Source organism: Furipterus horrens, unplaced genomic scaffold (genome assembly GCF_987537825.1).
Source record: "Furipterus horrens unplaced genomic scaffold, mFurHor1.1.pri manual_scaffold_4, whole genome shotgun sequence".
Taxonomy (NCBI): domain Eukaryota; kingdom Metazoa; phylum Chordata; class Mammalia; order Chiroptera; family Furipteridae; genus Furipterus; species Furipterus horrens.
This window is the reverse complement of record NW_028327174.1, coordinates 55,271,818-55,291,649: the sequence shown is the minus strand read 5'-3', so window position 1 is coordinate 55,291,649 and position 19,832 is coordinate 55,271,818. Positions and strand designations below refer to the sequence as shown.

The window sequence follows — 19,832 nt, the reverse complement described above, 5'->3', positions numbered from 1 at the left end:
CCAGCTACGCTGACAGGAGAAACTACTATTCCAGCTGCTGGTCAAGAAAAGGAGGAGTGTGAGTATAATGTCTTCTTCAGGGACTTCGAAACACTGGCAGATGTGTTGACCCCAGAGATGACAAAGCATGACCTGGGTTGCCAGGTGAGGGGAGCTGGTGGGGAGCAGAGGGGAGGTGGAGGTAGGCATGTTCAGGGTGAATTTAATCTCCAGGAGAGAGCACAGGGCGGTGAAGGTCAAGGTTGTTGCCAGATGAAGGGTGTGGGTATGTGTCTGTGACCCCCCTCCATTCAAACCCTTCTTCATCTTCTCATCCCTAGTTCCATCAGCTGCAAAACCACATTCATGGAGAGGAGTCTAAGTGAATGCGCCCAAGGCCTACGATGTCCTGCTGTAAACCCCCCCCCCCAACTTGTGCTAAATGGCCCCCAGCATCCAGAGTTTTTCTTTGTCATAGCCCTCACCGAGCTGCATTTTAAAATCTGTGCTTACAGATGTAATCACCTTAAAGGCAAGGTCATGCCTTACTCATCTCTGTATAGTCCCAGTGCCTGGCATGTTTAGGTTTTCCGTAAACAAATGGATTGATGGGATGAGTGAATGAATGAATGAATGAGTGAGTGAGTGCATGAATTCTTCCTCAGCCCCTGGTTATGCAGAGGTCCTGTTCCTCTCAGCCCCAAGGAACAGAAAGCTGAGGTAAACATCCTTCCCCAGCCTTGCCTCTTTCTCATTTCTCCCATGTTCATCTTTGCTTCATCCCAGGAGAAACCTTAATTATGCGGGTCTGTGACTCTCAGTGGAGACTGCTGTACTCCGGAGCCAGTCCTGGACCAGAACCACACAGCAGCCGAGCTCCTGATCCCAGCGGTACACCAGGAGGCCATGGGCTAGAGCTGCTTTCCCTGCTCAGTCACCCGTGGGGCACCTAGATTGAACTCCATGGGTAATAGTGACACTGGTTGGGAAGAAGCTGGGACAAAAGCCAGGCAAGAGAGTGGGGGGGAGAACATGGGGACAGAAGTCAGAGGCTGGGGTCCCAAGGAGTAGGGAAAGGAAAAGGGCAAGAAGGAAGGCAGAGAACTGAGGACCCAGCTTGGCAGTGGGGGTGGGGCGTGGTGGGGCTGTAACGGGAGCTTGCTCTGGGCTAAGGCCAAACTGGGTAGAAAAGGGTGAAGGAGGCCAGATTGCCCCTCTCAACCCTTTCCTTGGCAACCTTAAGAAGGGTAGAGCCCAGATATTTCTCAAAGCAAAATCATTTAAATTCCTATATGTCTAAAAACAGGGTATGATAAAGCTTTTATTTTTCTTAAGGTAACAAAACTGATTCCCTTCATTTCTTTGCTTTTTAATTTACTTCCAATTTTTTTTTTTTTTTTTTTTTTTTTGAGGCAGAGGAAGGGAAAGAGAGAAACATCGATGTGAGAAAGAAGAATCGACTGGTTGCCTTTTGTATGTGCCTGGACCAGGCGTCGAACCTGCAGCCTAGGTATGTGCCCTGACTGGGAATCAAACCTGTAACCCTACCCGCTGATTACAGGATGACATTCCAGCTAACTGAGCCACACCGGTCAGGGTGATCCTCTTCATTTCTTCTGTGATTCTCAACCTTCCTGTGAGGCGAGGAAAGGAAGGCTCAGGGAAGGTGAGAGTTTAGTAGTCACCCCACCTGGTGCATGAGGGGCAGAACCTGTCTCGCACTTCTTGCTGATCTCAGAGCGCTTCTTCCTGGTAGTGTGCCTGGTACGCTTCACTGGAATTCGTGTGTCAAGACCCTGGTTCTTTCCTTCATGTTGCCTCTGAGTGAGTGGCTTAATCTCTTCAAGCCTAACTTTCCTTGAAGCAAGGATGTAAGGTGACTTTGGCAGTGATGATGTCCTCTTGTGTACTGTGGTGTGATACGTGACCTAGTCTTGCCCAGACAGCTGAGGGAAGTCAGAGCTGCCCACCATGACTCTACCAACCAGTATCTCAGTGGTGCTGTCCCCACAGAGCCAGTGCTCCATATCTTCCTGTTGGGGCTGCGCTCAGCTGTGGTGCACATCGGGGTCTATCACTGACTCCCTCGGGAGCCTATGCTGGGGTGGTCCATGAGCCTTTCTGCCAGCAGAACCTGCAGAGCCATAGGTTTTAATCTAACTCTACATCTGGGGGCTGCCATCAAGCACCCATGCTTCCTCATATCAAACTGGGGACTCTAGACTTAAATCTCAGGCCCCTAATTCAGACCCAACCTCTTGACATTAAGCTGCAGCCACCACCCTTCCTACCTCTCTGGTGAGATGGCCTTGATGCAGGTGCACCCCTCATTTCCTCTCTCTCCCTTTCTGGTCTCCTCCTCTTCCTTCTCACAACTCCTTTCCCTCATGCCCATGTTCCCCTCTCATATCCCATGTCTTCCACCCTGTATTATCTCCTCTATCTCCTCACCCCTCTCTGAGCTTCCCTCAGCCCTTCTCTTTCTTTCTCTTTCCTCCTCTCCTTTCCCATGCCCCTCCCCCTTGCTGCCCCCCGCCCCCCAATCCCATTTCACTCCTGCCCTTATTTTTGCATGTGATAGTTCTGAGTTCCAGGGCCTCTTACCAGGGCACCTGTGAGTCACTTTTCTGAGCAAGCCACCCCCCAGTGGGGCAGAGCAGGGGGCCCAGGGGCCTTGCTGAGCGGAGGGGTGAAGTCCTGGCTCCCTGTATGGATATGGGCTTCAGGAGGTCTCACGCACTGGCTACAGGCTGTTGTGTCTTGCACTGGCTCTGGCCAATGCCTGTGTGCTCTCGGATGGCACCACCCTCACTTAGGACACTTTTGGCCACCATGCCCTACTGCTGGCCTTGGGTGGAGGGGTTAGGGTGGCAGCCTGGTTCTGTTGTGTGGGGAGGGGCAAGGGTATTCCTCTGCGTCATCTGGGACTCTTCCTACTTCCTTTCCCCCTCCCACGGGTAAGCAGTCCTTTGTTTTGCCTCTGAAATGCCCTCTCAGACCTCCCTCCTCTCTGTGGTTCCAGCCTTCACGCTCTCGGTTGGACCGTGGCAGTGTGGTGCCAGCTTTCTTCCAGGCCTCCTGACATTCATTCCACCTCATTTCATTGTAGGCCCAGTGCCAAGATAGTTCACCCGCCAGTCCCCATTGACTTTATTTTTAAAAATTCATTTTTATTGTATTTTTTTCCCATTACCATTTATCCCCCTTATTCCATCTTCCACCTCCACCCTCCATTTTCTTTAGAACATACTCAACATAGCCTTCTATGTTCTCAATAGTCTTGTCACCTAGACTGTTTTCTTTGTGCTTCACCTGGTGTTTTGTGAAGTATTCCAAAGCAAATTACAGATATGATATTTCTCCCTTGAATATTTTAGTATGCATCTTTAAAAAAATAGAATAACTTTTCCTATATAATCAGACTATCATCATAGCTAACAAAAATATTTTCTCATGTCTAATGCTCAGTTCATATTCAAATTTCCCAGTTGTTCCCAGAATATCTTTCACAGTTGGCTTGTTCAAAGATTCAATCAAGACCAAGCATTATAATTGGTTGCTATGTGTCTAACGTTTCTTAATCTTGACTTCAGACCACCTTCCCTCCTGTTCCTCTTTCACCACCACTACCTCCTTCCTGAGGCCTTTGAGCCATTCAGTCCCAGCCTGCCATGGAGTTGCAAAATTCTGTTTACACTTGGTCTTTCCTCTTCCCTGAAACTGAGAGCTTACTCCTTCTCTAAAGTCACTTCAGAGAGCACCACCCACCTCTGTGAAATCCTTTCCTTTCCTTTTTCCTCCCTGGGCTGCTGCCATCACCTGTCCCTCCCTTTGAGCTCATCCAGCTGACACCAGAGTTTCTGCCTTGTTGAGTGTGGGCTTGCTGGTAGAGGGCAGGACCACTGTCCTCCCCGCCTTGCTGTGCACCCACCCCGGTGCCTAACACATGCTTGGCATCTACAGGCAGGCAGCAAAATAAAGAAACCCTTGAATACCCTTTTCTTCAGCATCTTAGATCCGATCCTCCTCCGCAGCCTTCGTGCTGTGATAACGGGGGAGAAAGGTCCAGAATGGGCTTGGTGTGTCTTGCTAGAAGATTGTAATCCTGGGAACTGGTTCCCAGCCCAGCCCAGGCCAGCCCAGACTTCCTTCCTTTCACTTCGTTTCTTTCAGAAAGTGGTTTTGAGACATGAATCTAGGAACCTAAGGGGTGGGGCCCAGGCCAGGGGAGTGGAAATGTGCTGGTTGGTTCCAGCCTTGGCCTGTTAACACCAGCCCTCACCTGGCTTTGCCCCGTGGGATGAGAAGGGCCATCTGCTGGGCTGAGACAGGGAAACGCAGGGGATATATGCCATGCCTGCCTTAATGTCCATCCCCACGCCTCTGTCACGACAGGCTGATCCAGGGGTAGTGGGAACACAGACCTTGTCAATCCTTTGCCAGAGGGAGGGACCCCACTGTGAAGGATCATGACTGACTGGGTGGCATAGACCGGAGAAGGGGTTCCTCCCCTTCTCAGCCCACACTACTCAGGAGCCCTTGAAAATGAAGAAGGGACTAACAGAGTGGGACAGGTACACCCATTCTGGAATGTTGGGGGACTCCCAGGATGTGAGACTGGGGACTTCCTGGGTGTTTATTCTGCCCCACCCGATTGCGGGGAGCCAACAGCGTCCTCTGCAGTTGGGGATGGGGTGCGGCTTGAGCGAAGATGGAGCCCTCGCAAGGGAGTGGGCTCTGGGTGGAGGGCCAGGAGACCTCTGGCCGACCATCTTGTCGCCTTGCCTCAGCTCCGCCACCCGGCCAGGGCACTCGTCCCTGCTTTGGCTCTCTCACACGCCTCCTCTGCTCCCCTGACCCAGGGAGAAGCAGGCGTTCCGCTCTCCTATCCCAGTTGGCACGGGGCTGGGGGCGCCAGAAGAGCCCTAGGCACCCCGAGGTACTGCCCCTGGGGCCCTCCCTCGGCCGGGGGTGGGCACTGTCTTCCAAGTCGGGGTCCACGTGGCCCACACCCAGCGCGGGGCTCGGCCCCCGGCTCGGCGGCGGCTGGGTGAGTCAGGCCGCAGCTGCTCCGGCGTCACATGAGGGAGGCCGGCGTCCACTCGCTCGGCGGGGGGGGAAGGGGCTGGGGCCGAGGGCCGGGGCGGGGCCGTGCGGCAGGCGGGGCCGGAGCCGGGGGGCGCAGCTAGAGAGCCCCGGAGCGGCGGCGGGAGAGGAGCGCGTAACCTCTAGGAGCACAGGTGAGGCGGCTGGTCAGGGCCGCTGCTCGTCGGAGGGGTCGCTGGCAGCGCCCCCCTCCGGGTTTGCCCCAGTCCGCCAAGACCCGCCGAGCTCCCGCCGCTCCGAGGCTCTCGCAACTTTACAACTTTGCAAAGTTCCAGAGGCCCCGACGGGGCGGGGTGCGGTGGGGGTGCCGGCCGCACCTATATTTTGGGGGGCGGTCAGAGTGCGGGGAAAGTGACCGGCGGTCGGGCTTGGGCTGAGGACCGTTTTCGGAACGGGTCTGGCGGGGAGGAGGTATTTAGAGCCTGGGGCTGGCGGCGGACGGTGGGCGGCAGGCTCCCGCCCCTGCCCACACCCTCGATCTGTCCTGGGCCGAGGGGGCGGCGGGTCCGGGCTGCGCGGCGCTCGCCCCCACCCTTCTTGCGCAGGGAAAAGAGGGGGCTGGGAGACGTGGATCTGACCGCGGTTTCCGGGTGGGCGGGGCCGGGAATGGGGCCGAGCAAGGAATGCTTCGAGGGCCGGCAGGGAGTCCGGAAACCAAGGGCCCCCTCGGCCGGTTCTAATCCCCCTGCCCTCCCCTCTGCCCCAGGCCCGGCAGCCATGGCGGTGGAAGGAGGCATGAAATGTGTCAAGATCTTGCTCTACGTGTTTCTGCTGGCCTTTTGTGTGAGTGCGGTGGCGGGATGAAGGGGGCGCATTGGCAGGGTGCAGGGAGACCTGGCTTGTAGTATGAGGGCTGAGGAGCCAGGAATGAAGGCAGCTGGAGACCAGATGTGAAAGGAAAGCGCGGGGGACGGCCGAAGACCGCACGGCCACCTCCTCCTCCAGCCTTCAGGGACCTCTGAGGCCAGTAGGGATGAGAATGGTCAGCGTGAAGGCGCAGCACCCTCACCCTAACCCCTCTTCCTGTCTGATGACCCAACCACTTGTGATAGGGGCAGTGGGGCAACCAGCCAACGGCCGCTGCTATCGCTATGCCACAGGGCTACCCTGCTCTCCCCACCTCTTCTTTCCTCTCCATTAAATCTTCCCTCTTCACCCCTTTCAGCTGCTTTCGGGTGGAGAAGGGCTCTGTTCACCTCAATTTGCTCCTGGTGTGGGCTCCTGCCCCGAAAGGCCCCTTTATCCAGGGAAGGGCACACCACTCTTGCCTCCTTCTCTTCCCTGGCCTCGCTGGCTCAAGGAACCCTATTCACAGCTGATGGCTATGAGTTAGGCACTGAGGATGATGAGAGGGCAGTTCTGGGGCCCATGAGGCCCCTAGGAAGCACTGCTCTAGGTTAGGAACATGTGCCCTGGGATCAAGGCTTTCTGGGAACTTCTCTTTTGGCATTTGATCAAACTGGGCAAGGATGGGTCATCCTCCTCCCCCACAGTCAAGTTTCCCAGAGGGATGAGTCTCTTTCTCTCCTCTGTTCCCTGGATACACCCTCTGCCCTCCACCATGATGGGCTGTGGGTCTGGTCTAACCCTGACTTGTCCTCTTTGCAGGCCTGTGCGGTGGGACTGATCGCTGTGGGTATTGGGGCCCAGTACATCCTCAGTCAGACTATCAGCCAAGGGGCCACTCTTGGCTCCGTTTTGCCTGTGGTCATCATTGCAGTGGGAACCTTCCTCTTCCTGGTGGCCATTGTGGGTTGCTGTGGGGCCTGCAAGGAGAACCATTGTCTTATGATCACGGTGAGTGGGCTGTGGGGCCAGTGTGGGTGTGTGGAACTTCTGGAAGGTCACTTCTGTGGAGGGGGCTCAGGAGGGTGGGTGAAGTGAGGTGGGCAGGGGCAGGTGAGGAAAATCTTTGTGAGTGTTCCAGAGATTGGCTGGGCCACAGCAGGCCTCTCTCACCCAGACTCCAAACTTGACTCTTGTTCTTTGTGCCTGCAGTTTGTCATATTCCTCTCCCTTATCATGCTTGTGGAGGTGGCCGCAGCCATTGCTGGCTATGTGTTTAGAGAAAAGGTAAGCAGGGAATAAGGGGTGGGCCCTGCCTCAGAGGCCTGGCTGTTCCAGGACCAAGGTTCCCTGAGTTCTGACCTCAACTTCCCTACTTCCAGGTGATGTCAGAATTTAATGAGGAATTCCGGCAGCAGATGAAGAATTACCCCAAACAGAACCAGACAATTTCGTTCTTGGATGAGATGCAGAAAAATGTGAGTAGGGTTGTTGGGAGCAGGGGTAATGGGGAAGAAGATTCACATCTCCATTATTGAAGGTAGAGGTTCACTTAACAACCTCCCCCATATGTTCTTTCCCAGTTCAAGTGCTGTGGGGCTGCTAACTACACAGATTGGGAGACAATCCCTCTTGAGCCCAAGGGCCGTGTTCCTGACTCCTGTTGCATCAATGTCACTGAGGGCTGTGGGATTAATTTCAATGTGAAGCAAATCCATCCTGAGGTAGGGAGGAGGCTGAGAAGAGATAGCAGGGGATTTGGGAGATGTTTCACGGTGTGAGTGGAACCAGGGATGGAGGTGGAGAGGGTTGGGGCTCAGAAGTTGGGGACCAGGGATGAGGTGGGGGGGCATCTGGGAATGCTAAGGGTGGGTGAAAGGTGCAGATGGTAGTGGAGAGACAGATGGACCAGGGAAGGGGGTGGGAAGTTTCTTATATGTTCTTGCCCTGTGTGCCTGCCACCCTTCAGGGCTGTGTGGAGAAGATTGGGTTCTGGCTGAGGAACAGAGTGCTGGTGGTGGCTGGGGCAGCCCTGGGCATTGCCTTTGTGGAGGTGAGAGGTGCCTGTGGGACTCATTCCAGGGCATCTGAGGAGTAGGGGCTGTGGGAAGGAGAGTGCTGAGCAGGAGGTACTGGTCTGGGGAGGGGAGCTCTGGGTGTGTTTGGGGTCTGGAGTGGTTGGGGGTACCATGTCCTTCTGACTCCTCAACCCCCCTTTCTGTCTTTCCTTCTAGGTCCTGGGAATTGTCTTTGCCTGCTGCCTTGTGAAGAGCATCCAAAGTGGCTATGAAGTGATGTAGAGGGTCTGGTCTCTTCAGCCCCTCATTTCGGAGAGTGGGTAGTATACTCCACATTTTTCAATTAAACGGATTATTTTTTCAGACCAAAAAGACAGTCTCTGTTTGTCTTAATGAGTGATACTTTATCCCTTTTCCTTCCTCATCCATGTTCCTGTACTCTGGGACCTTGTTCTATTTGCACCTCCAGGAGAGAAAGGCTTATTTTTGGGGGTTTGGGAAAGGTGTTGGTTGGGCTGGCCTTGGAAGTGGGGACTGGGAGGAGGCTGTGGCCCACTGCTTTCAGTCTCCTAGTCCTGCGCTGCCAGGCTCAGTGCTGCAACATTCATGAAGCCATCTCCTGCAGAAATCAAAAGTATTCCCTACAAAGGTCCTACCTGTGAGAGGCCAGCCCACATCTACTATGGACATCTCCCTGGCTTTCCGTCCAACGCAGGGCCCAGCCAACTTCCTCCTCCACGCAGGAGTCTGTCTCCTTTCAGGGTGGTGATAAATTACTCTGACACCTGTGTGACCAGTCATCCTTCTTGACTTAAGATGATAATAGAATTTAAGTGGGTGTTGCCTTGTTTTTCTATGGGAACTACCCAGCGTGACCCTAATTCTTCCTTACCACCTTCCCTTGTCCCCCAAGAAAAATATATAAGAGCCATTCCTACTCCAAACACTTCAGGAATTGTAACTCCATGTAGAAAATAAAGGAGACGTCCGATAGTGTCCCCTGGTGGCTGCTTAGTTGCAACTTCAAAGACTATCTTGAGACCCAAGACAGCTCCCTTTCGCCCTCTAGTGGGTGCTAGTTCTGCAGGCACCGAACAGGCGACCCTGGGCAGTAAGTTGGCTGAGGTTACAGCACTACTTACATGGAGCACCTTCATTTCTGCCCACCTACTCTTATTTTTATTTATTTAAAAATTAAAAAAAAAACAACTTTACTTTTAGAGGGAAAGGAAGGAAGAAAAAGTGGGAGAGAAATATCAACACGTGGTTGCCTCTTTCATGCCCCCAACTGAGGACCTGGCCCGCAACCCAGACAGGTGCCCTGACTGGGAATCAAACTGGCAACCCTTTGGTTTGTAGGTCAATGATCAATGCCCTGAGCCACATCAGCCAGGGCTACTTTTATTTTTAAAACACACATTTACTAAGTGCCTATTTTGTGCCAGGCACCAGGCAGTATCAAGGTGGGGACAGAAATAAAGTGGTTGCTGGGTGTCTGGATTCAGTAGACTGCCTGGGTGGGCTTGGGAAGGACCCAGGTGAACACAGCATCCACCAGGCTAGCTGGCAGGTAGGAGGCTGGCAGCCAGAGCAGCTTGGCGTCCCAGCCTGGGCTGTAGCGGGTTCTGGGGTGACGAGCAGTCAGGGCGTGCTCCAGGCACCTGCTCACCTTGGCCAGGTCTGGGTCACAGATCAGATTCATGACACGCTGCTGCACTTTCAGGTCTGCAGCCCAGTGGGTGGTTGCAATCAGTGTCCCTGTCCCACTCCAGCCCATCTTGGACCCTCTTCTGGGTCCTGGGGCTTGTTGCCCAGCAGAAGTGAGAGGGGTCATTAGTGCCGCCCCAGTCCCCAGAGTGGGGAATGGGCAGGCTCCACATGGCCTGGGTGTTGTATAGCATCCCGTTCACCCTCACCCACTCCCTGACTGCCCTGCCTACTTCCTCCCAGCAGGCTGGTACAGGACTGACCTTTCTGGCTTTCTCACTTCCCTCCGTATGGGCCCAGCTACTCACACTTGGTAAGGAAGTCATCCCCATAGAGTGCCTGTGTGCTTGGAGGCAGACGTGCCCAGCAGGCTTGCAGGGTGTTCTCCAAACTCTCCAGATTTGTCACAGGGGTTCGGAAGAAGCCAGGTTCCACGATGGAGACTCGTACTCCAAAAGGGGCCATGTCCCGCCTGGAGTGTGGGCAAGGGGAGGTTTCTGGGTTTTTGCCTTTATATGGAGGGGATGTTCAGGGACATGGAGTGGGGGGAGGCTAAGATAGGAAAGGTATCGGACCAGGGACAGGGGTCCTGCCGATAAGGTATACCCTGCTGTCTTGGGATGAGAGCCTAGTGGGGACAGAGGAAGGGAGGTTATTTTTGAAGTTTGTTTTCCTCTGTATTCTCTTCTACTACCTAGAGCAGGTGCCGGCAAACTTCTTAAAAGGCTAGATAGTAAATATTTTTGGTACTGCAGGATTACATATTAATGTTATATAGGTACTTATATAACCATTTAAAAATGTAAAAACCATTATTGGCTTATAGGCAGCTGGCCAGATCTGGCCTGAGAATCACAGTTTGACAACTCCAGACCTAGAACTCCATTCCTTAGCTCCCAAAACAGAGGGTTAAGTACTGAGTGCTGGATATGAGGAAGGTGCAGGCTGGTATATGCTGGGAGGAAAGTGGGGATACATGCAACCACACTGGCTCAGATATAGAAATTCAAGTATAAAGTATGTGTTCCATGATGCCAATTGGAAAATGAAAAGACTGAGGGATAGGGACAAAAGTCGATAGTGAAATTCTTTGCTGAGTGATGGTGACAATGGCAGGCTTCCTTCAGAAGGTGGGCTTGGCTTCTGGGACTTGTACTTCAGCTCAGAATTCAGGACCTGCTCCTGTGTTGCCCTTGTCAAGTCTCCACTGTGCTCTCATGGGACTTTGAACATTACTATCTAAAGATGAGGGACAGCAGAACAGAATGACCAGGCTCAGTGGGCAAGCAGACAGTTCCAGTGCTCCTGGGTAAGTTATGTTACTCCAGGGGTGCTAATATCTACTGGATAGGGTTGCTGGGAGAATACAAAATGTTATGTAAAGATACCAGCTCATTGTAATAGCTGTTATTAATAATAACACTAACAATGATAGAAAAATTTGGGGGCATATTCTATGCAGTAGGTACTGTTGAGGCTTTACATGTACCTCATTTCACTCACAACACCCACAAGGTAGGTTTTTTCATCCTGATTTAACAGATGAGGAATAACCTGGGGTAAAGAGAACTAAGCTAGTAAGGTCACAAAGCTCGCATGAGGCTGGGATTTGAACCCATGCCTCTAGTCTAAACCATGCTGAGCCCTAATCTGTCTCCTCTGAATATTCCATTACATCTTTTAATCACCTCTGCAGGATAGACATTAGTTCTTTTGTGAGTGTCCTGGGAGTTTGGGGCCCTGCCCCCTTACCTCAGGCTGTCCGAGAAAGCCTCCAGGCCAAACTTGGAGACACAGTAGCCCCCACCATTTGCTGCCAGGCGACCTAAGACGCTGCTTATGTTGATCACCCGGCCCCGGGCCTGCTGTAGCAAAGGTAGCAGGGCAAGGGTGACCCTGATGGGACCCAGTGTGTTCACATTCAGCACCCGATGGAAGTCATCCTGCGTCAGCCACGGTGTGGGCCCAATGATACCAGCCACACCAGCATTATTCACCAGACCAAAAAGCCCTGTGGGGAGGCAGGACACACTGAGGGTAGGTGAGGCATTCCAATGGCCCCTCTCCTTCCTGGGAGGACCTGAGAGCTTCCCCTCCTAGTCCCTTGGGCTTCCCACAGCTCCTGTGAGTGAACATCCTGCACCATGTTCCCAGTGGCCCCAGCCATACTCACCTGTTTCCCCAACATGTGTTTCTACCCATCTGGCTGCGTGCTGGACACTCTGGGGGTCAGTGACATCCAGCAGGGTAGTGTGGAGGCGAGAGGAGGCTACCCGCTGTAGGTCCTCTGCCCCCGAGGAAGTCAGGCAGCTGGCCAGGACTCGGAAGCCTCTCTGGTCTAGCCTCAGTGCCAAAAGCCGTCCAAAGCCAGAGTCACAGCCGGTGATGAAGACGAAAACATCACTGAGGGGTAGGATCTGCTGGTCCCTGAGCAACCACAGTGCTGCCCAGAATAAGACCCCCAGCAGCAGAGGCAGCCACATAGCTGGAGCCCAAGTGATCTGCAGGTGGCAACCAAGGCTGGGCAGGAAAACTTGTGTATTTACTCTGGCCCTCAAACCCTTGCCCGTAACAGCCTCTCTAGCTGGAAGTCTCTTCAAAAATTATCTGCTTGCAGATCAATGGCAAATCATACCTTATCTAGGAAAAGCAAAGATCTGGGAAGACCCTACGTTTGTGGGTAACTTAATGAAAACCAGATGAGCCAGGTCCCGTGTGCAACCCGGCTGTATGGGAGGAGAAAGATCTTGTCTTCACCTCTTCTCTCTGGATAAACCAGGGACATCAGGTTTCCTTGTTTTAGGAAACACATATGGGGCAAAGAACCCTGCATTTCAGTCCTGGCAACTCCAAACTTACTGTGTTATCTGAGTGTCTTACTGGATCTCTGAACCTGTTTTCTCGTCTGCCAAGTGGGACTAATACCCACCATGACCACTAGGCAGTTGTGGAGGATCAAAGGGGAAAATGTGTGAGGAAGCACATTAAAAGCTTAAAGCTTTGAGTTATCAATACATGTAATATATTGCAAGTCCTCTCCTAGCACTCAGCTCCCAGTACCCTGCTTACCTCCTCTCAGGAAAGCTAGCGGGTACTATAACACCGGATGCTTCCGCTTCTGCTTCGTTTGAGACTTTGCTCCCAGTCTTCCCAGGCTCTCACATGAACTACAGCTAAGGCCAAAGTCCGCAGCAGGTGGACTGGGTGCCAGAAGTATTAAGAGTATGTGAGGGAGGACTGGGAGGAGTCAGGGAAGCTGAAGCCTGCTAGCTTGGCACAGGCCAGGCATATTCAGAGCCTCTTCTTGGCTACCTTTTCCAGCTGGGGTTCTTGATTACCTCTGCCATGGACTCCCAGGAGGAGGGATCTATCAAGTGTGGCAGCTGCCCCTCCCTGTTGGTGACTTTGGACCGGTCATTCCTCCTCCTTCCCAGCCCAAAAGTGCCCCCATGCCCAAGAGTTAATCTCCCGCCTGCTCCAGACTCATGACACGGCTTAGCACCAGGCTGGGAGAGGTCATGAGCACGTGGAGAGGCAGAGCGCCAGAGCCAGAACCAGCCCTGCTCCCTGTCTACTGAAGTCCTGAGTTAGGATGCTGGGGACCTTCTCTGGGAAGGTGTGGGAAACTCCCAACCTCTGCTTACCTGACAGACATCTGTACCAGGCCAGGGGAGAAAAGAGAGTTGGGATAGTAAGAGCAAACTAGTTCCACCCTCTACCCAAAAGGTGCCTGTCCCTTAAGGAAACAAGTCTTTGACCTGGCCATTTCCACCCCACTGATGCTGAGCTAGTTGTTCCTTGAAATGTACCGAAGAGAAATGGAAACTTGTGTTTTATTTGTGGCCTGTCAGCCTCCCTCCTGCCCCATTGGGAGGTAGAGGGGGTAGGAGTAGGGTAGAGGGGGAGGGAAGAAGGGCTAGGACGGGGCAGACTGTAGCTGTCCTTTGTAGACGTATTCTAGGGCGGTGGCAATGGTGCGCATGTCCAGCTCAATGCTCCGAGCCCAGTTCTCCACATCTCCGATTTCCTGCGAAAGAGAAGGGGTGGGAGTCCACAAATCAGTATGGGTAGTGTGGCTCTAGAGGATGGATGGGGGCACTTTGCTCTCATCCCCTACAAAGGGCTTTGCTTGGACCCACCAACTCCCTTTACCTCTTTCTCTACCCTCTCTGACACTGGAGCCACAGGTGGGATTTCTAAGGCCATGCCCACATCTTCCTTAACCCCAGGCCTGAGGGGACCCTACTGGAGGCAGTCAGTGGGAGCCCAGGATGGGGCTGGTGAAGTAGGGAGTGTGGCCCACCTTGAGTGCCTGGTTGAAGTTCTCCACCATCCCGATCCATTGGCCTGTCTGCTTGGCAAACTGGGCAGCCTGGACCTGTAGGGTCTTCACCTCATGGTCCAGCTTTCTCTGGTTCATGTATGCCTGGGCCACACTAGAGGGTGGAACAGGGGAGAGGCCAGCTTACCCAACTAGTGGGAGTGGCTTCCAGGACTAATATCCTACTGCAAGGGTGGGAGGCCAGCCAGGGGTCAGGCTGGGGAAAGCCTCAAGACTCTGACCATTATGGGATGCAAAATAGTACATGCAGATGAACCCAGCTCCTTCCTCCCATTCCCAGGATTCCTAGGAGACCCTTGGTGGGAGCTAACTAGAAACATACTATCTCCTACCCCTCAAAGGAGTTCCTGAAGCTGGGGTGGGGGCAGGAAGTTAGGCCTAATCTGCTAGGAGGTAGGATGCTGGGAAGAAAAAGGGGGTGCGAGGAAGCTGGGAAAATCCAGTAGCAGGCACACATCTGGCAGCAATTGGAAGCCCAGGGATCTGTGCAAGAAGTTGGGAACTTGGGCCGCTCCCTGAATCTGGGGTGGGATGTGAGAGCAACCCCCTCCCCAGGAACTCAGGGTGGAGAGAAGATCTCCCAGGGACCGCTTCTGGGCTCTCAGTATCTCTCCCAACCCTTCTCCTTTTGCCCATACAGTGAATAAAAACATACGTGCACTCTCTCCCTTCCTTCTGCTCTATGAAATAGTTTTTCTTTCCTCTTCAGTCAAGGTACTGGCTGCAGTTACCATTACTGCCATGAGGTTGGTATCCTCAACTCTTCACCTTCCCCAATTCCCCCTAACCCTCTTGCAATAATTGTTCTCTCTTATTGGCTGGTGAATCTTTCATTCTCCACCCCAAAGCTCTAGGTCAGCTGGGAGACTCGACATCCGGTGCTCCCACCCACTGGAATCTGTGGGGGCTGGATGGGGCACAGGGTTGAGGGGGGAAGAGAGAGTGGGAAGGACACCTGACAGGGGCTGAGATAGACAGGGCCTTTGTGTTTCTTTCCGGGGAATGAGAGGAGCCGTGGGCAGCAACACAAAACCCTTTCTAATCTGGCTTTGGCTTAGCTGCCCTCTAAACTGAAAGTCGGGTGGCCCCTAGCAAAGGAAGAAGAGAGGGAGAAGCCTGGGCCAACCTCACAATAGAGCCAGGAGGCGCCAACGTGGGAGGGAGGGTAGGGGGTAGACCCTGTCTCTTCCCTCTGGGGACAGCTGGGCCACAGTAGGGGGTGGTGGGTGGTGTAGGAGCTGACACAGTAAGAGTAGGGGGCTCCCAATGTTTCAAGATTCCACTGGGAGTTCCTGAAATCTCAGTCTTTCCTATTGATTTCCTGCTTTCCATTATTCATACTGAGTGAAGGGAGAGGCTTGGAGGGGAGGGAGATCAGGCCCCAACCACAGTCTTGTCTTCCCCTAATTTTCCCCAGACATGAGTAACAAAAATGAAAGCCCCTGCTTGGCTCACTTGGGTGACTCAGTCTCTGAATTCATAACTGTGCCATTCTACTTGCCCTACCAATCATCATCTCTGCACTCTCTTTGATCACTCAGGGTCAAGAGACAATATTCTTTGCTCCTTCCCAAGTTTTCGGTTGTTATTGGCATTCTCAGTTAGGACTGGAGCAGGAGGTGGTCCCTGGACACCCAGCAGGAAGGGCAGAGACAGCCTGGCTCTGCTGTAGCTCCTGGCATAGGTTCTCCCCTCACCCTCACCAGCTGTGCCATCTCTTTCCTGCCAGCTGCTCCCCAGGCCTGCCAGAGAGTGGGAGGCAGTGAAGGAGAGGTGGTAAGCTGTGGTGAAGGAGGGCACCCTCCCTCCCACCAAAGTGACAGCTGGACTTGGATGGGTGAGGGGAGGTGGGCAGATGGCACCAAGTTGTGAGCACCAGGGAAGTTATTTTGGGGAGGGGGAAATCTGGCTGCTTCTCAAACCACTGCAGCTGCTCCTCCCTGCCCAATGTTATAGGTCAGAGCTGACTCAAGCCTCTCTCCATAAACTTTAACTGGGTGGGGGAAGGGTAGGTAAGAGAATGGGTGGAACATCTCATCCCTTCAAGAGCAGTCTGCCGACTAGACCTTGCCTGTGTCTAAACCTGGGGGCGAGGGGGCAGCTCGTGTTGATGGGAAGAGGTTCATACCCCACATTGAGGTGATCCACCAAAGCTTCTGTCAGGCAGGTCGCTGCAGAGATAGCCTCTCGCCTCCTCTTCTCTGGGGGGACGAGGAAAGGCATTGGAGCGGCGACTTCGTTTTTTAAGGGGTGATGTTGAAGGTTTCCCACCCATTCATGGCTATTCTGCTAGTTCCGGGAACATCTCAATTAATCTCACAGAGTGCAAGAGCTGAAGAGAACTTTGCCAAACATAAACACCTTTCATTTTGGAGGTGAAGAAACTGGTACCTGAAAGGGGAAGCGACTTGCCAGTGGCAGCGTCCAGGGTTCCAGACTCCCAGGCACTCTTTTCCCCTTTTTCTTGGCCTAAGGATTGCTAAATCCGGGATTCCAAGCCCGGGTTCAGCAAACAAGCTCCCCACGTCGGTTCCGTTGTTTTCAGACTTCCAAGACTCCCATCCTCGTCCAGTCCTCAACACCCTCCTCCCTTCAGGAGCGTCCCTTCCCACTTCCAGAACGGGAGGCGGCCCGGACCAATCCGCGCAGCGTTCCATGAGCAGGGGGTGGGGCTAGGAGGCCAGGGCTTCCGAGCGAGGTGGGCTTGAGTGTTGCTAAAGCGACCAGAGCCCGTCGGCACCAAAAAGCTCCCCCTACCCTCCTCCCGAAGCTTGTGCCCACTAGCCCGCGCTCTTTCCTGGATCTGGGCCGTTACTCGAGGCCCGGGCTCCGGGCTGAGGTTAGGCCGCGGCAGGAGAGAAAACGGCAGACACGAGATCGGCTCACCCTGCAGCTCCTTGCGTTCATTCTGCTTCGCCTGGTGTTCCTTCAGCAGGCGGGACAGCATGGTCGCGTCGGGCTGGGGGCTGGGAGGCGGGACACACCCGGGCCCCTCCGACTCCCGGAGCTGAACCAAAGTCTCAACGTTCCTGCCCGGCCCCGGGTCACGTGACCGCACTGTCACGTGATGCCCGAAACCGCCCCCTTTTTGAGACTAGGTTGGCAGGTAGTGGAGATCTTGCCTGGGAAGAAAGGGAGTAGTAGAGGGTTGGTGGCGGTGAGCTCTTGTCTTTATTGAGGGTTCACTTTTTTAGTGAGTGTTGGAAGAAGTTTTCTTTAGCACTCATACTGCAGAGACAGTTTTTAACATCTCTTTTGGATCTCAAGCTCCCTGATGTGGGTTGGGGCGCCGGGGGTGGGAGGGAAATTGGTGTTGCCGGGCTGCTCGAGCAGAGGCTATCTGGACTCATTGAAATTCTTTTCCTTCCTGGCCTTTCCCTCCTGGCAGCTCGGGCGGTTCTCAGTTGATTAGCACTTCTTCCTTCTAGGAGGGACTGCTTTCTTTTCTTTTCCTTTCCAGCCCTCTCTCTACTCACCGCCGCCAGGGTCCTTCAGCGCTGGGTGATCTTTGTAGAGAAGCAGCATTTTAAGCACTTCAAGCGGCCTCCTGGGGAGCTTTGCTAATTTGACTGGCTATGTACGGTAATGTGCATGCAATTCCATCTCTCTCCTTCTGTGGTCAGGGAATGCGAACCCATTTCAGTCTTAACAGAAGAATAAGTGCTGCTGTCAAAGTAAAAGGTAAATTATATAACCCCTCTCTGAACTCAGAAAAATGCTTCCGGGATTAACTCCAAGAAGAAAAAATTATAAACATCATCAACATATTTTTGCTATTGCCACAGTCTCTCTTGCTATACCGTGCACTAATATGCTGGGTGACTTTGGGCAAATTGCTTACCCACTCTGGATTTGGGTTTTCTCCTTAGTAAAATAAAGGGATTGGATTAAAACAGTGATTCTGAACCTTAGCTAAACATTAGAATCACCTGGGGGAAGTTTAAAAAAAAAGTGCTCTGGCCCTAGAGTGGAGTCCAGGCATAAGTATTTTTTGAAAACTTGTTCAGGTGATTCTAAAATGCATCAAAGGTTGAGAATCACTGGACTAAACCATATCTAAAGCTATCTCTAACTTTGGTATTCTCTTATTTTGTGTCAGTTACATAGTTGAAACTTGACTTTATCACATCTACTTGCAGAGGGAGGAGAAATGGGAACTGACTGAATTAGAATAAAACATCCTTAATTTTCTGAGGAAGAGTTGAGGACTGCTCATGGCTTGATTCACTTAGCTATTTGCAGAATAGCATCTTAAATCCTGGGAGATGTGTGACCATCAAAGGATTAGTAAGTGAAATGGTTAAGTGGCAGCATAAAGCAGGGCATTAAGTGCCAAAATAAAAATTCTGAAGGTCCCTCCTCGAGGGAAGGAGCTGAGAATCAACTGAGAACTGGCTGGAACTGCCAGGAGGGAAAGGCCAGGAAGGAAAAGAATTTCAATGAGTCCAGGGAACCTCTACTCCAGCACTTTACATGTATTAATTAATTTAATCTTTAGAACTATCCTATAAAGTGTTTTAATTGTCACCCCCAATTTGCAGATGAATACTCTCAGGTACAGAACAGTGAAGTAACAGAGCTTACAACAAGTAGAGCTAGGATACAAATCTAGGGTATCTGACTCCAAAGCCTGATTGTAACCACAGCACTATACTACAGACACCATGGGAGAAACCCCAGGAGGGGAGACCCTGTCTCTTGCCACTATGCCCTTCCAGCTTGGGCATCAGTTGAAGGGGATCCTGGCAGGGGAGGAGTGCTTGGGAAGAGGCTCCACTCCAGAGAGAAGCTGATCAATAGAAGCGGGAAGAATGAGCATCACAGGGCTGCCTGGTCCAGTCCTCCCCCAACTCTGGCTCCAGCTTCTAACTGCAGTGAGCAAGCAAAATAGAGGCAGACTGGAAGATGCTTGGTGTCTCACTCCTAGAGCTGTGGGGCCTGGGAAAGAAGGGCGGGGGCTGGAAGGGGTACCAGAGAATGATGACTTGGGGCAGGGGCTAATGAGGGAGGTTGGTATTGGGGGTTTCTGTGGAGAGTCTGTAAATGTTAAGATTAGGCTGATTTAGTGAGAGTGCCAGGCCCATGCTGTATTACCCTCACCCTGCTTGGCACAACCATTTGACATTTTCACAATCAGTATAGATTGCCAGGACTCTGCAGACACCGGCCCCTCCCTCTTCTCCTGAATACTGGCTGTTCCTTTGCCCTAGAGCTGGACAGAGGACATGGGCACCTATATCTGGGGACTGCAGCTGATCTCTCCAGAGTCATCTTCCAGCTGCTCTTTTTCTGGGTCCTTGCTTATTGTCTAACCTCAGTTTCTGCTGCAGTTTAAGTTCAGCCGCGCTTGCCTTTGGTAGAGATGGAGAAAACTGCATGCATATATGGAGAATGAGTCCTGATATTTGAAATCTCTTTCTGCTCACCTCTCCTTATAGTCTCCCACTGAGTTTATTCTCTCTTAGCATGGATGACTGTAACTCCATGCTTTTTTTCTCCACTCATTTTTCTGTTCTTTTGAGGTCTCTTTCAGGGTTAGCTTTAATTAGCAAGCTTCAAGCTGACTGACTAGGCTAAACGTCAGGGCCGGAAGCTGCTGAATTGTTAGGGGTTGGGTGAGGACTGAGGGAGGACATGGCGTGAGTTTAGAAGGCTTCTCATACTGGGAAATCTGGCTGGGCTTCAAGAGGGGGGCCGTTGGTGGTGTGGCCAAGTTCCAAGCGTTGGTCTGAAGCCAGTGCTCAAAGAAAGGGGGCCCTTGAGACAGTTTAAATGGCTCCCTGTGGGAAGTGATCTCTTAGTCCCTCTCCCCAAGATGCAAGGGTTTCCCTTGGGTCCTCAAAGATCAGAGTGGTCATTTCCCCAGATGCTCCCCTCAATCACATTCATATTCT

The 19,832-nt window shown here is 52.7% G+C and overlaps 3 protein-coding genes across 3 annotated transcripts; 1 reads left to right on the top strand and 2 right to left on the bottom strand.

Moving 5' to 3' along the window:
• Window positions 1-5,133: 5,133 nt before the first annotated feature.
• Window positions 5,134-8,261, top strand: CD63 (CD63 molecule). The gene is made up of 8 exons (XM_090275607.1): window positions 5,134-5,219; window positions 5,792-5,868; window positions 6,694-6,882; window positions 7,084-7,158; window positions 7,254-7,349; window positions 7,455-7,595; window positions 7,841-7,924; window positions 8,106-8,261. The coding sequence occupies exons 2-8, from the start codon at window positions 5,803-5,805 to the stop codon at window positions 8,169-8,171; spliced, it is 717 nt and encodes a 238-aa protein (XP_090131733.1). The 5' UTR covers window positions 5,134-5,219; window positions 5,792-5,802; the 3' UTR covers window positions 8,172-8,261.
• A 975-nt stretch (window positions 8,262-9,236) lies between these two features.
• RDH5 (retinol dehydrogenase 5) lies at window positions 9,237-13,337 on the bottom strand. Its single transcript, XM_090273331.1, has 5 exons — window positions 12,666-13,337; window positions 11,770-12,097; window positions 11,349-11,607; window positions 9,905-10,068; window positions 9,237-9,614 (listed from the first exon to the last, which is right to left on the bottom strand). The coding sequence occupies exons 2-5, from the start codon at window positions 12,077-12,079 to the stop codon at window positions 9,391-9,393; spliced, it is 957 nt and encodes a 318-aa protein (XP_090129457.1). The 5' UTR covers window positions 12,080-12,097; window positions 12,666-13,337; the 3' UTR covers window positions 9,237-9,390.
• Window positions 13,338-13,411: 74 nt separating this feature from the next.
• Window positions 13,412-17,001, bottom strand: BLOC1S1 (biogenesis of lysosomal organelles complex 1 subunit 1). Its single transcript, XM_090273332.1, has 4 exons — window positions 16,825-17,001; window positions 16,067-16,139; window positions 13,900-14,032; window positions 13,412-13,623 (listed from the first exon to the last, which is right to left on the bottom strand). The coding sequence occupies exons 1-4, from the start codon at window positions 16,883-16,885 to the stop codon at window positions 13,513-13,515; spliced, it is 378 nt and encodes a 125-aa protein (XP_090129458.1). The 5' UTR covers window positions 16,886-17,001; the 3' UTR covers window positions 13,412-13,512.
• Window positions 17,002-19,832: the final 2,831 nt, after the last annotated feature.

Excerpts from the sequence above, each read along its gene's own strand:
- CD63 (XM_090275607.1), top strand. The coding sequence starts at position 5,803 with ATGGCGGTGGAAGGAGGCATGAAATGTGTCAAGATCTTGCTCTACGTG. Across the intron at positions 7,159-7,253 it reads GCTATGTGTTTAGAGAAAAG|GTGATGTCAGAATTTAATGA; the intron begins GTAAGCAGGGAA and ends CCCTACTTCCAG. Across the intron at positions 7,925-8,105 it reads TGGGCATTGCCTTTGTGGAG|GTCCTGGGAATTGTCTTTGC; the intron begins GTGAGAGGTGCC and ends CTTTCCTTCTAG.
- RDH5 (XM_090273331.1), bottom strand. The coding sequence starts at position 12,079 with ATGTGGCTGCCTCTGCTGCTGGGGGTCTTATTCTGGGCAGCACTGTGG. Across the intron at positions 11,608-11,769 it reads AACACATGTTGGGGAAACAG|GGCTTTTTGGTCTGGTGAAT; the intron begins GTGAGTATGGCT and ends GCCTCCCCACAG. Across the intron at positions 10,069-11,348 it reads GCTTTCTCGGACAGCCTGAG|GCGGGACATGGCCCCTTTTG; the intron begins GTAAGGGGGCAG and ends CCCACACTCCAG.
- BLOC1S1 (XM_090273332.1), bottom strand. The coding sequence starts at position 16,885 with ATGCTGTCCCGCCTGCTGAAGGAACACCAGGCGAAGCAGAATGAACGC. Across the intron at positions 16,140-16,824 it reads TGAACGCAAGGAGCTGCAGG|AGAAGAGGAGGCGAGAGGCT; the intron begins GTGAGCCGATCT and ends TCGTCCCCCCAG. Across the intron at positions 14,033-16,066 it reads GTGGATCACCTCAATGTGGG|TGTGGCCCAGGCATACATGA; the intron begins GTATGAACCTCT and ends TCCACCCTCTAG.